This window comes from Elgaria multicarinata, chromosome 1, assembly GCF_023053635.1.
Source record: "Elgaria multicarinata webbii isolate HBS135686 ecotype San Diego chromosome 1, rElgMul1.1.pri, whole genome shotgun sequence".
Taxonomy (NCBI): domain Eukaryota; kingdom Metazoa; phylum Chordata; class Lepidosauria; order Squamata; family Anguidae; genus Elgaria; species Elgaria multicarinata.
This window is the reverse complement of record NC_086171.1, coordinates 57469942-57484061: the sequence shown is the minus strand read 5'-3', so window position 1 is coordinate 57484061 and position 14120 is coordinate 57469942. Positions and strand designations below refer to the sequence as shown.

Sequence of the window (14120 nt, the reverse complement as noted above, 5' to 3'; positions counted from 1 at the left end):
CCAATAGACATTAATTGGATTACATTGGAGGAAAAAAGTATTTTACACTGCACTTTGAGAACTTTAAATGGCCCCTATATCTTTGGAAAATTTCCACTCAGATTCTCCAATCTATGAGTGCATAAAATAATTCAAGTGTTAAATGAGGCCTACAGTCACATTTGTAAAGCCTGCAGCTTTTAACTCTTGAACAAAACATTTTAAACTATGTCCCCACAGTAGGCATTTCCTTTTAATTTGGAGAACTTGCAATGCTCTGTGTTCTAATATTAAAGCATGAGGTGGCATATTTTGGGAATCCTATTAAGCATCATGTCCTAATTTGGTGTAGTGTCCACCTTGCCTGATGGCTAACTCAGGCTGTCTAATTGAGGCTTATAAGCAGTTGGCAGTGCTGAAGCAAGTAATGCTGCTTGCTAATTTTAAGACTACTATTGTAGTAGATTACAATATATTGAATTGAGAGTTTTGCGCTTGTAGCTTTATTCCACAAGCATGCAGTTTTATGCTTAGATTTTTTTGTTCATTTATGAATGAACACCTGTAATCATCTAAGTACAATCAGCAGTATTTCTTTTTTTAAAAAAAATCCATGAATGTGATGGTAGATCTGTCCTTCAATTGAATTGTATGCTTAATGCTGGTCAGTTCAAAAGAAGTGGAAGGTAGACAGAACATCAATGATACCTTAGTGATTAATGTTAGGTGGCCTTTTGAGTCAACTATACAAAAACCCTATTTGTGCACCTTGGTTGCAGTTCTCACCTATTATGTGGTCTGTAAAGGAATCCATTTCCTGCTGGTAGATTACCTGAAGAGTTATATGATTTGCTGCTTTGCCCAGTAAATGGTTTGAGAGCACATCATACTGTAGCATTGTTGAAGCTAAGTGAGCATATATTTTGTCAGTGCCTAGCTGAAAAATAGCTGATAGTTCCATGTAAGTTGAATCACAATTGTTAAAGAAAGAGCAGGATATAATTGTAGTCAGTCTCCCCTCCCCCTGCCTCCTGAAAGTGACAGGAGTTTTATTCCACTATAAAGCAAACTTTCTTAAAGGAGAAAAAATGTCCACTAAGCTCTGAATCTATAATTTCTTGACTTTTGTTTTATTTTTATATCCACTTTGTCTTGTTAGTACTTGTGTTTTTTAATAAACTATTTTGAGGAGTAATTTCTTTTCTTTTGTAAAGGAGACTTCAAATGTTGTAGAGAAGGAACTGCGCAGAGAGGTTGAAGATTTAAAGCTCCGCTTGCAGATGGCTGCTGATCATTACAAGGAAAAGTTCAAAGAATGCCAGAAGCTGCAAAAACAAGTCAATAAACTTATTGATCAGACCGTAAGTATCATTCATAAATATATAATATATACTGACTTCCAATCATTTTATAAAATCAGTTGACTATTTCGGGAGGATACTGTTAGTTTTACCCTACCCAGTGCCTGTTTACCCTACCCTGTGCCTGTTTGCATTCTCTTCCCCTCCTTATTGTTTTATTATGATTTTATTAGAATGTAAGCCTATGCGGCAGGGTCTTGCTATTTACTGTTTTACTCTGTACAGCACCATGTACATTGATGGTGCTATATAAATAAATAATAATAATAATAATGAATAGAGGATTTTACAATGAAAAATGTAGAACCAGGCAAATTTTTAATCAAAGCTGGATGAATTTTAAGGTTAGCAATGAGCCATCTAGAAAGCTTATGGAGCATGGTACTATAACAAGCTGTGCAAGTTTGTTCTTAAGGCAAAAGATCCAGCTTAGGCATAGTGGGCAGAGAGAAATTCACAACTGAAAAACTAGACTTAGGCCAGATCTACACCTTGTGTCAAATCATTACGAATGTGGAATAACACTATGTGCCTGTTCAGACAACAGCTAAGCCATGTTTAGTCCGCTAACTCTTTTGCAACAAATGGTTAGTGAGTGTGTTTAGGCCGTGGTTATGTAATCACCATGGTTAGGAATGGTTCACACGGCACACTAAGTTATGGTTCACATAACACGCTAAGCCATAATGTTTAGCTCAAAATGCTTAACCACCGTGGCTTAGCATGTTGTCTGAACAGGGTCATTGAAAGTGGTATATGGAATGTGGATAGTGCTTCAGCAGTTATCAGTGCACTTCAATACTGCTATAAAGCAGTAGTATAGATCTAGCCCTATGCATGTATAATGTATTGACTTTTCAAGGTGTAGTATTCACTCCATTCATATTTGCAACTTCTTGGTTACCCTTATCCAGAATGCTAACCGTTGTGCATTATTGTCTAGTGATTTCCTGGATGTATTCTGGTTTCTTGGAGAGTTTTCATACTAAAGTGTCAAGTAGTATCTCTAAAACTAGATTCATAATTGTTAACTTCACAAAATTACATTAAGATTTGAGCAGAGAAATAACATTAAACACACCTAGTACAGAAAGTGGTAATGGGATGTCATGAGTTCATAATAAATAGTTACAATAACTTCTCATCCAGTGAGGAAAATCATCAGGGTTGGGTTAACATTTTGTTTATAAGGCAAAGCTTAAAATTATAAGAAGGCTAGTAGTGCTGGCCTCCCCTCCCCTCCCCATATCTTTACTTTTGCTAGAGGTTACTCTAAAAGGTATTAAATATTTGCAGTTTGTTGGAGGAAGGTAGGAAGACTGCCAAATAAGGTTCTAAGCAAATGGGTGGCAAGCAAGCAGGAACAGAGAGGTGACCCTTTGGGGATGGTATAGACCTGCCTTTCCTTACTGGGTGAGAGACAAAAACTAGGCTGGCTTTTTATTTCTTTACTTTTCCGTACTGTCCTTGTGATGGAAAGGCAGTTATTTGCACTCAGTTATTTGTTACTGGTCTGCTTACTGCCTACAGTGTGCCAGCTTTTTCTCCTATTTGCTTTATTTAAAGGATTTATATATGGATTTTAAATTTCCAAAGCAGCTCACAATAACAAAACCGCATTTAAGATTACAGTATATGAAATCAAATCTAATAGCAGCAGGACAGAAACATCAAGTAGTTAAAAGAAATCCCAAATAGAATCGCCTTATGTGAAAGATCTCAGCTTATAAAATGAATATCACAGCTGGTTAAAAACTCAGACAAACTGAAAAGGCCCTCTTCCTACTTATCATTGGCTTTGCAACTGAAGCTGGGGGCATCTTGCAGTGCAAACTGTAGAAGCGTCTTCAAAGTTCTGGTTTTAAGCTTTTAAAACCATTCCTGGAAACAGGCCAACGGAACTGATCCAACGTTGGTGACAGGATCCTTACACTTAATACCAATCAGTAATCTAGCCACAGCAGCAATTGGAGTTTCCAGAAGTGGTCATTGCCATAGTTTAGTTTGGGTGTTACTAAGCATGGACAAGTGGCCAGGCTATCTCTGTCCAGCTGGTACATTAGCTGGAACTGGCAAAAGGTGCTTTGGGTGTCAGATGCCATTTGGGCATCTAAATTAAGGCTAGATCCAATAACACCCCCAAAGCCGCTGAATTAATCTTCAGAGAGCAGCGCAACCTAGTCTAAGAGAAGTTGAATAATATTTTATTGATCGGACAAAAAAACTACTGAAAGTCTTGTGGGTACTTAGTTATTTCCTGGGCTTCCTAAGGGGTCTCTCACTCTTGGGGCTACACTAGACGTGACATTAATTGCATGTAAGGAATTAACATGCACATAAAAAGTAAGTGTTTATTGCGGAAGGCGTGAGATCATGAGAAAGACAGGTTAAACCTTTTTACCTGCTTTGGAGGACCTGATGAAAGTTGTCCCTTTCTCAAAGTTGCTAGTAGCCCAGGAGGGGATCTCCTAGCAGCTTTGGGGAGGGGATTATTGACAAGAATGATAGAAGATAAACCTCCCTTTGTGCCCCAATTTCTACAGCCTATATTTAAACTTCAAACTCAAAGTATATTTGGTAACATGCATTTGTCATGGATAGTTATGACGTTTTGTTTTTGTGCTAGTCTCTGACCATAAAGCTGTCTTTGGGGGCAAGCTAACATTAGTTCAATAGTTTCCAAGAAGCTAAGGTTATATTTTAGTCTGGGAGGGCACAGTTCTTGCCTCCTGATGTCAAGATATTCAAGGCTTTCAATCCTATGACACTACCTGGCTGTAAGTCCAAGTTGATCTGAGTTATTTGGCATAGATATGCATAATATTGTACTGTAAGGCAGTTAATCCTTTCCGAATAAACTTTTCTTTGCTAGGATAAAATTCAGAGTCTTTTTCAACAGCATTTGGATTTGTTTTACAAATCCAGCTGCAATTAGATGTTTATTTTAAAATACAATAATTTTCAAAAATAAGATTTACTAATCCTTTTGGTCTCCAGCATCATTCTATTTGTCCAGGTATTTCTGAGGAAATTTTGCTCTGTTTTTATGCTCCAGTCTGTTTTTATTCTGCTTAATTGGTTGCTGTATTTAGTTAGGGTTATTTCTTTTTATTATATTGTATTCATATGTTTTAAAAGTTTTATTCACACTTTTATACACCATCCTGGATTCTATCATTCAAGGGTGGCTAAGACATGTTCAAAATAAATAAGATCTTTTTTCATAAAGAAAATTGCAGGGAAGCAACAGAATCTGGCAGCTGGCTCAAAAAGTGAAATTCGTGTGATCAAGGCTGGAGATAAAAAGTTGCCTACATCTCCAGGTATCACTTACTTCTATGCTGCGTTAGAAAAATAAAACTGTGATTTGAATATATAAGTACTAGAGAGAGGAGAGGATCCATAGGCCGATATGTAGTTCTTTTCTTTCCCTTTCCAATGACAACCCTGTGGAAAAGCTGCACCCAAAGATGAGGGGACCCTCTGAAACTGCATTCTATAAGATGCCAGGGGCTGCTTTGCAAAAGGGAATGGGAGTGCGGACTCACATGCAGGCACATGCAGAAATTGTTTATGTGAAAGCAATTGGAAAACTTGAATTGCAGATTGTTTTCATGAATAGACCCCTGAACTAACGGTGGTCATCACTGTATTAGTTTTGATTGAAAAGTTCCCTTCTGGCAGTGGAAGGAGTCTCCTCCGGGGGTAGGGAACTTTTGAAACTAATCCACTATATTTTTAAGATTTAGCTCTGAACTTGCATCTAATTGGGTGTCTTTTAAACAATCCAAGCAGATTTTTCTTACCACAGAAATAGTTCACCAAACATCTGTATGACTATTACAATTGATCAGTCACGGAACTGTCTAGTCGTTACATGTTTGGCTTTATTCAACACTCTTAAAATATTGTTAACTTCAGTGCCCGTGTGTGACAAGGGTTTGTCCACATCTGGCATGCCAGAACTTCCCCATCCACACAGCAACACTTACTTGGTTTCCTCATAGTTTCATTTTCCCAGTTCCAGGTGGTAGTGAGAGGAATGTTCAATTGGGTTTGTTTTGATATAAAATACTGATTTGATAAATGTATATATCCTCCATTCTTCCACCATGGAACTCAAGATGGCATATATCTGGTTCCTAGGTGAGTCTCCCATCCAGTCACTGGCTAACATCAGACTGTACCTTCAACAAGGTGGCTGCATCATGTACACTGAGACCAGGAGTGGGCAACTTGGGCCCCTCCAGGTGTTTTGCCCTGTAACTCCCATCAGGCCTAGCCAGTATAACCAATTATTAGTGATGATGGGAGTTGTAAGTCAAAACATCTGGTGGGCCAAAAGTTGCCCATCCGACTTAGACGATGCTGTCGCTGTTGTCATCATCACTATTGTTGTGAACTATGCATTCATATAAGCATTACTTTTTCATTGGATAATTTCATAGGATAATGAATGAGGAGAGTTACATGGATGTTCAGAGGTCAGAACTAAGCTGTAGTTTTATTTTTGAAATTACAATGAAGGCAAGAATATTTGCCCAGTTTGTTTAGCTAGAATGGATGTTTTTAGACATTGGCAATTTTTTTCTAAAAAATTAATAACATTAATGTTCTTCCTTCGTAAAAGTTACACTTAACATACCGACAATTTAAATTCTTTATTGCCAAGTACATCCAGCTCCTGTCCTGCAAAAGGCAAAAACAGATTTTGTTTCTCTACATCTAAAATGTGACATATTCTGAGCATGTTTCTGCCACCTTATTGAAGAACAGGAAATGTGATGACTCTAGGAACCCCTCAATATAATGCTATCAATACGTAACCAGTTAGATAATACTTGAAAAACATATAATCAGTTTTGTTCTTGGGGTTCTTCATTGTACTTTTCCCACTCAGCGGCAGTAGCAACAACAAAATAGTATCTTTTTCTTCAATATATACAGTTAGCCCCATTTCACCTGATACAGTTTTGGAGTTTTCAGAAAAGGAGCAAGATTGTGAAAAGAATAAGGAAATTGCTGTCAAAACAGAGAAATATAAGAAATGCAAGCAGATGCTGTCAGTAAGTAAGAGGCTGCAATGGAAGGAACTAGTTTTAGGGAGTAATCAAAGACTCTTCTCTTTTAACTTGACATAGTTGAAAGCCGCTAAAATTTGGTATCTTTTATAGTTCATTGTTCTTAAAGTCCTTGATCCTGGTTGAGCTAAAGATAGTCACAGGGTTCACCCTGCCCCGTGCAGCAGGATGAAGCTAGCTGCTTCAGGAACCATGTGGGTGGGGGGTAATAGAAGAAGGCAAGAATTTGTGTCCGCGGCAGTAATTTTTTGAAAAAAAAAAGCTGGAGGAGGGAACGAGGGAGCACCATTTGGACTCTCAGCCACGAAAATGTCTTGGGCATTACTGGTCATGGCTAACTTCTTGGTTTTAGTGGTGCTTATGCTACATTTGTTTTGATGCTTATATAGAAGCAAGTCTCCTATGTTCTGTGGGGCTTATTACCAGGTATGTGTGCATAGGATTGATGTTTATATCATGATTAGGTAAATAGTAGGGCTGAAAAGTATTTATTAGTTTGACTAAAAGCAAAATTTTAAAATAATTTTTAACAAAAACTTCAGATATCAAGCACCATCCTAAGAGGTGTTCCCTCTTTACTCTTTCATAGGAAGGAATGCTGCTTTTAAAGTGATTCCTGCATGCATTATCTGAAACCGTTTAAGAATGCTGCTTGGTTCAGAAATACTTGTTTACCCATATGCACATTCATAGTAATTTTATTAAATAAATAAATAGAATGAGATTTCTTTAACCTGGTGACAACCTTAATATCTAGCTTAAAATACATGATTATAACTTTATACTGTATAAAGTACCAAATGAGGAATTTTATTTAACGTTTATCTCCCAAAGATGACTTATTCACATTTGTTTTTCTGAGTTTACTAGTTCCTCAAGAGTTGCTTCATAGGTTCTTGGGCTGCTCATTGGAGGTAAATGGCCATTGACTTTGGTCTTCTGGATGTAAGGTGTACTTGGTAGTTGCAAAGCTTTATGGAGTGCATTTATTGTGTCCCAGAAACAAAATTGAACTACTTTTGCATAGAAAGAATAGTACAACTGTGAAGAAAATTATTCAATTACAACTGAAGCATTTTTCATTGCTTTGATTCTTTAGCTATTTTCTTAAATAAAATAGGAGCCTGCTTAATTAGATAATTGATTGAAGAAGTTCTTTAAAGCAGCTGCATTGCATTTGAAACAGCCAAAGAAATCTATATGTTTGTAAAACCTTGACAGTTGATAACTTTATCTACAGGATGAGAAATTAAAATGTAGTGTCTATGCGGATGAACTAGCTAAGTTGGAGCTAAAATGGAAGGAGCAAGTGAAAATTAGTGAGAGCATGAAGCAACAGCTATCTGCAGTGGAAGACCGGTATCGGGTAAGTTTGATACTTGCTTTAACATTGACACCTAATCATTTAATGACATATAATAAGGATTAGCTACCTCTCAAGTCAGGTTTATATTAACTGCTGCTTAACATTAACACATTATTCAGGTCAGTAGAAGTCCATCTTACCTTTCCTGGGCACAAAAAGCAGGCATGACATTGTTTCGTTCTCAGCACCTGCTGAAGACATTTTTATTTAAACAAGCCTTCTCTGACTAACTAGCTAAGGTTTTATTAGCATAATTTTATTTTAAAGTTTTTAACTCTGTATTTTTAATTTTATTGCCCAGGAGTTATATAATTTAAAGTGGTATATAAATCTTATAAATTATGAATGCACATTTATTCACTTTATGGAACCATTCTTTTGGTCAAATAATTATTGTGCATCAGTTCTCCTGAAGCTATTCTTAGCTGAACATGCTATCTTTTTCATGAACCGCCCAGAGAGCTTTGGCTATTGGGCGGTATAAAAATGTAATAAATAAATAAATAAATAAATGTCTGCACTGCCCTTTGGGATAGAGAAAAGGGTGGGAAGAAGTCCCCCCTCTTCATAGTTGAACAGGGGTTGGTAGCTTGTGGCCTTCCAGATGTTTTGGCCTACAACTCCCTCACCATTTTGGCCTACATTATCACTCACCATTACGAAGGCTGAAGAGAATTGTAGGCCAAAATATCTGGTGGGTCACAAGTTGTCCACCCAGTACTACAGCCTGGGGTCATCCAATGAAGCTGAATGGTGGGAGTTGGCTTTAAAGGGTATTAGATAAATTTATGTAGGTTAAGGTTGTCAGTGGCTACTAGCCATGATGGAATATATATTACCACTTGCCTCAGAGGCAGTATGCCTCTTTATACCAGTTGCTGTGAAACATGCGTGGATGGGTTCTAATATATTCCTGTCCTAGTTGTGGGCTTCCCACAGGCAGCTGGTTGGCCACTGTGAAAACCAGATGTTGGACTTGATAGACCATTGGTCTGATACAGCATGGCCATTATGTTCTTATTAGCAGTAGATGGTGGAATTGAATGGTGATGTCATAATCATGTCAGCCAAATAGAGGGTACTAGCAGTTCCTGCTATTGTCAGGCAAACTTTAAACTACATTTACAGCTGTGATTCTTGTTCTTCTGTCTGTGGTGTATGTAATGGATGCAGTAATAGAACTGACACTGAAATCTGAGAGTATGAAGAAATGCTCATTATAAGTATATGTAGAAAACTGATTTGTATCCACTAACATGGTTTATTTGAACTTGTGTTTTAAACAGGTTCAGTTAGCCGAAAAGGACAGACAGATAAATGAGCTCACTTCGCATTTGGGAATTCTTAGCAATGAGAAGGTACTGATTAAATGTTATATATTATATCAAGTTTATGTATTCTGGATGCTACTATGATCTGTTGCTGCGCAACTGTGGCTGCTTAAAGTTGGGAGAATGAATTCTGGTTAGAGAAAGAAAACTTACCATGGGAAGCCTTTAAAGATGAGTTTGATTAACATATGATCATGGCACTACTTTGAAGTGTTGCCCATCTAATGTCACTTCCTGATGAAACGTGTGAGAAGGATTTCCATGTGATATCCAAATTAGTATGCAAATCATATTGCCCACTTTCAAACTGGAATAATTTTATAGAACTGGGTTGAAATACCCCCACCCTATTTAATGGTGGTGAGTGATGGTACTGATAGTTATTACTATTAATTTTAGAAGTGGGGGCAAAACCTTTGGTGGAAAAGGGAGTGTTTAAAGAAAAGTTACTTTTTTTAAAAAAATGAAAGACCAACTGCTATTGCCACTTATCATGGCAATAGCGGTAGGCCTTTTAAACAATATATTTTCTGTTGTAAAAGCAGTAGGTCCCCTAAAAACCAAGGATGTTTGCTAAATGTTGCTCTTTCCCCAGGCTGCCTCATCCTTCTGCAGAATGTTAATGGGATGCATGTTTATGCCATTCTGCAGAGGGCTGAAGTATTCTTCCTCTGCTATAGGTAGTATTTTCTTTTTTAAAAAATGGGCTGCTACACTACAAGCAGCATTTCTGTAAAGTAAAGAAAACAAGATCTGCTGCTTCTCCCCAGTACTTCCTTCCTTCAAACAATCCCCCTTGTAGTAAATACTCATGCACACATATGAGGGTTGAAGTGACTTGAAGCGACCGAGGCCATTCAAGTGCCCTTTAATGAGCATACACAGAGTTTAAGTAGGAAAAAATCTCTCCTCCTTCTTCCCCCCTCCCTCCTGAGTGAGTCAATGTCCATTGTCAGGTTTGGGTAAGGTAATTAACTTTTCTCATTACCGGTGTTTGCAAACCAGCTCCCCTATCATGTTTGTTCTTGGGATTTCCTGGAAGTTTGACCAGGATGCAGACACCCTGATTGCCAGACTTTAGCCAATTACTGAGATATGGGGTTTTGTCATTTCCACCTATCATTACCCCCCGACAGTGTGCTGTCTGCGAAGTTTCCAGGCATCGTGACACCCCCACATCTCCCCCCTTTTTTATTAATTTGTTAGGGTGCAAGCCAACCTAATCCTGGCCTGCACCAGGCACATGATGGGAGAGCTGCTTGATAACATTTGTACTTGATTTTGGTGAAGGAGTTTTAAAGCAGCATTTCTTTGCTAGCAGTGGCTACATATTTGGACAAGATTTAGGAATACATGGAATAAGGCATTTGAGATACCTTGAATAAACCAACAGGCGACTATTAATACAGTGATTAATGCAATACTATACATATAATACTTCAGGAAAGAGTAGTATAATGTAATATATACAGTACTTTACTTCAAGAGAGAATTTAGTCATCAGAGAGGGAGGTATGACGATTTGTAAAGTCCAGGCTGGGTTGTATTTTTGTGGAAATTGTCCAGCAGGTTAAAACAACACATGCTTTCTATATTGTTGCAGCTTAGGTGTTTGTTGAAGAAGTAGCCAGTGGCTGCATGGTTTTGCAAGGCTACTTCTTACATAAGTAAAACAATTTTACACAAAGTTCTATTTTTATACAGGAGTAAATCAATTTCACACAAAGTTCTATTTTTATACAGGAGCAAAACAATTTCATTCAAAGTTCATTTTTTATTTAGCAGAGATATCAGTTCTTGATGGGATAGAATTTTTTAGAGCAAAGCAAGTCTTTTTGTTAAAAGCAAATCTTCTTTAAAGACAAAAGACAAGTCTTCTTGCTAGTTTCAATGGTAACCAAGTTATCTGGAACACTGCTTACAGTCCATTGTGGGTTTTCTCACTGGCTGAAGCAAATAGCCAATGTGGAATCATTGGGGCAGCTGTTTCTGGCTCTGGTGGTTTTTTGATGCTGGAAGACTGCTGCAACTGATGTCATCTGGACTTTGGTCTTCTGGACTGCAATTCATCTGGGTTGGTTTCATCTTTCTTTATTATTTTCTGAGAGGACTTCTTGCATTTCTGGGCCAGGCTGGGAAAACTCTGAAAACCTGTATATTGGAAATAAACTACAAGAGAGGTGTGGACTCCTCTTCATCGCTGGATGAAGAGTAATAACAAACAATATTATGTACAGGAACTTGTGCTTTTTTCTTTTAAAATAGGGCTAAGTTTTCACTTTGCACATGCTCTTAGCGAGGCTGCTAAGGGCTAGTTAAAGCTGAGTGAAACTTTCAATCAGGGGGCTTTAATGGCTCTGAATGTGAGCAACAAGGAAAGGGTCTTGGGAGACTTATTGTTATGTTAAAGAAGCTATTATATTTGTAGCAACTTTTGAGGTAACATAAGCTCTAGGTAAATTAGCAATAATAAAGCACACATTTTGGAAGTTTAACATAAGATTCAGTTGTAAAAACAGATACATTGGCAGCGGGGGGGGGGGGGGGGGGAAATAGTTTGTCACTGCTGGGTGATAGGATTAAAGTGAGTTACTCTTCCCTCATCTGCATACAAGGTGGGGGCTTGCTGGAGTGGAACATGGGAACAGCGGTTAGGGGAAAAGATGAGTCAATACATAGAGAAACAAAGCGTTGGGGGACGTGAAAAGAAAAAATCTCTCAAACTCATCTACTGATATTTGCAATGCTACAGACATTTGCAGAAGGCATTTAATTTGCATTTTAGTGAGAGGAAACAAATTATTTAGGGAGGTAGTGAGCTCTCTTAAACTGGAGGCATTTAAGGAGCAGCTGGACAAGCATTTTTCAGGGATGTTTTAGGTTGGATTCCTGCATTGAGCAGGGGGTTGGACGAGATGGCTTTGTGGGCCCCTTCTAACTCTGCTAAGGCTTTGGAATCTTCGGTTAGATCTTATGCTAAGGGTTTGAAGCCCACGCTTCTTTCTCTGTGCTCTAAAATCTGCATAAGCTTGTGTTTGGGAAACAAAAGACTGACAGACAGTGGCTATTTAACATATCTTGGGGCAGGGCAGAAACTGTAAAAGCAGACTTTAAACTAGCTTTTGTTAGAGGAATGGTGGAAAACTGTCTTTTAAATCAATTTGAAAATCTTTGGGAAATTAAATTCAGGTTGGGCGGCTTGTTATTTTGAACTAATTCATGCAGAGCAGTGAGCTTCTTTTTAGGGAGCGGCCACTGCTCAACCCATACAGGCGTTGTTGTTAGCCAGGTAAGGGGGATGGGTGCAGGAGGCTTAGATGTCCAGGGTAAGGGAGGAGTGGCACTGCCCAAGGAGGTCTCGACCCCAGAGATTGACGTGGATATCAGGACATAAGGGCGGATTTTAACTGAAAGGGTTGATGGAGGGCAGGTAACAGTCAAAAATTGTTCACTTTGACTAGCTAATTGACGCCCCCCAACTCCCCAGACACTAGGGCAATCGTTTATAGGCCACTCAGATGGCCAAAATCTCCTTGCGATTACGGACAAATCAGCTCCGGTATCAAGTAACCCTAAAAAGGGCTTACCTTCTAGAAGTAGCTGTAACTGTGGCCGGCAAGAAGTAATTGGTGTGGTTAGAGCAGCAAGTACTGGCTCTTGGTTAGGATCCGTTGAGCCAAAACCTTGTGCTCTACACTCCACTGGTGGCCCCCCTGCAGAAACATTACAGGGAACTAGCAAGAGCTGAGCAGGGCTGTCGTGGAGCGGGAGAGTTTGAGGCAAATTTGTCCAAATCTGCACAAAAATGGTTCCGGTGTAATCAGAATCAATTACTCCTGGAACAATAAAAATCTCTTTCTTCCCACTGCTTGCGCGGGGAAGAACTAAGCCTACACATCCGGAAGGCAAGGGACCAAAAAATTGAGAGGGAACTATCTTTATTTCTCCTGGGAATTTAAATTCTACCTCCTCCTGCAAGATAAGGTCTATCCCTGCACTTCTTGCGGCTGCAGGGGGGCTGCCCCTGTTTGTACTGGGGCCAGGGACAGGCCCGCCTGGGAGTTTCCCGAGTGGCAGTCTCTGGCCCAGTGAAAACCCTTCTGGCACTTAGGGCACTTGGTTTTTGGACGGGGGGTAGACCCAGATTTACCTGGAGGTCTTCCCTTGGCGGCACCCCCGCCAGGGCTACGGCAATTATTTCTAAAATGTCCAGTTTTTCCACAATTATAGCAGGTTCCTTTAGGGTTAGGGTTTGCTCCTTTTGCAAAGGCTGTCGCTAAAATCCCTGCATGGTAAGAGGCTGTGCCCACGTCTTGGCAGGCCCTAATCATTTGTGCTAATTCAGGGTCTATGCCTAATCCCGTGATGGCACGGCAGCATTCAGAGGTGGCATTTTCTTTAGCAAGTTTTAACAATAATTCTGCCTGAGCCACAGGGTTGTCAATTTGGCGACAGAGGGCTTCTTGGAGCCTATTTACAAAATCTATAAAGGGCTCATTGGCTTTTTGCCTGATGGTTGAGAACCCTTGATTAGGTTGCCCTGAGGCGGGGACACGGGTGAAAGCTCTGAACGCTGCCTCTGAGGAGATTTGCAGAGTGACTGCGGGAAGAACTATCTGCGCTTGGGGCGTAGAGAAAGCTCCAGCCCCATAGAGTTGCTCAGGGATGTAGGCACCGTCTGACTGAGCTGCACTAGAGATGCATGCCTGGCGAAACTCACTGTCCCAGACTACATACTGTTCAGGGCTTAAAAGCATTCGCACAGTGGTTTTCCAGTCCTCTGGGACAAGGAGATGGTTGCGCATTAAAGCTTCTAACATACCCCTGACGTAATTACTTCCGAGCCCCATGTCTCTGATCCCTTTCCGCAGTTCTGTTAAAACGGAATAGGATAGGGGTTTGTATTCCACAATGCGAGCGCTTTGGGCGTCTACTTGTCCAGTGTCCTGGACAGGGCACAAGGAGAGCATCTCCGACAATTCTACAACATCTCCTTGCCCAC

At 39.5% G+C, this 14120-nt stretch overlaps 1 protein-coding gene across 3 annotated transcripts in view; it reads left to right on the top strand.

Moving 5' to 3' along the window:
• The window catches only part of TAX1BP1 (Tax1 binding protein 1), a 49311-nt gene that overhangs the window by 21145 nt on the left and 14046 nt on the right, over positions 1 to 14120 (top strand). For 2 of the 3 annotated variants that reach the window (XM_063128774.1, XM_063128776.1), the window contains exons 10-12: positions 1194 to 1340; positions 7662 to 7787; positions 9074 to 9145. In XM_063128774.1, the coding sequence (XP_062984844.1) occupies positions 1194 to 1340; positions 7662 to 7787; positions 9074 to 9145 (345 nt within the window). Of the gene's footprint in view, positions 1 to 1193; positions 1341 to 4569; positions 4664 to 6287; positions 6407 to 7661; positions 7788 to 9073; positions 9146 to 14120 lie in introns of all 3 variants that reach the window. The other variant, XM_063128782.1, reaches the window with a different exon arrangement.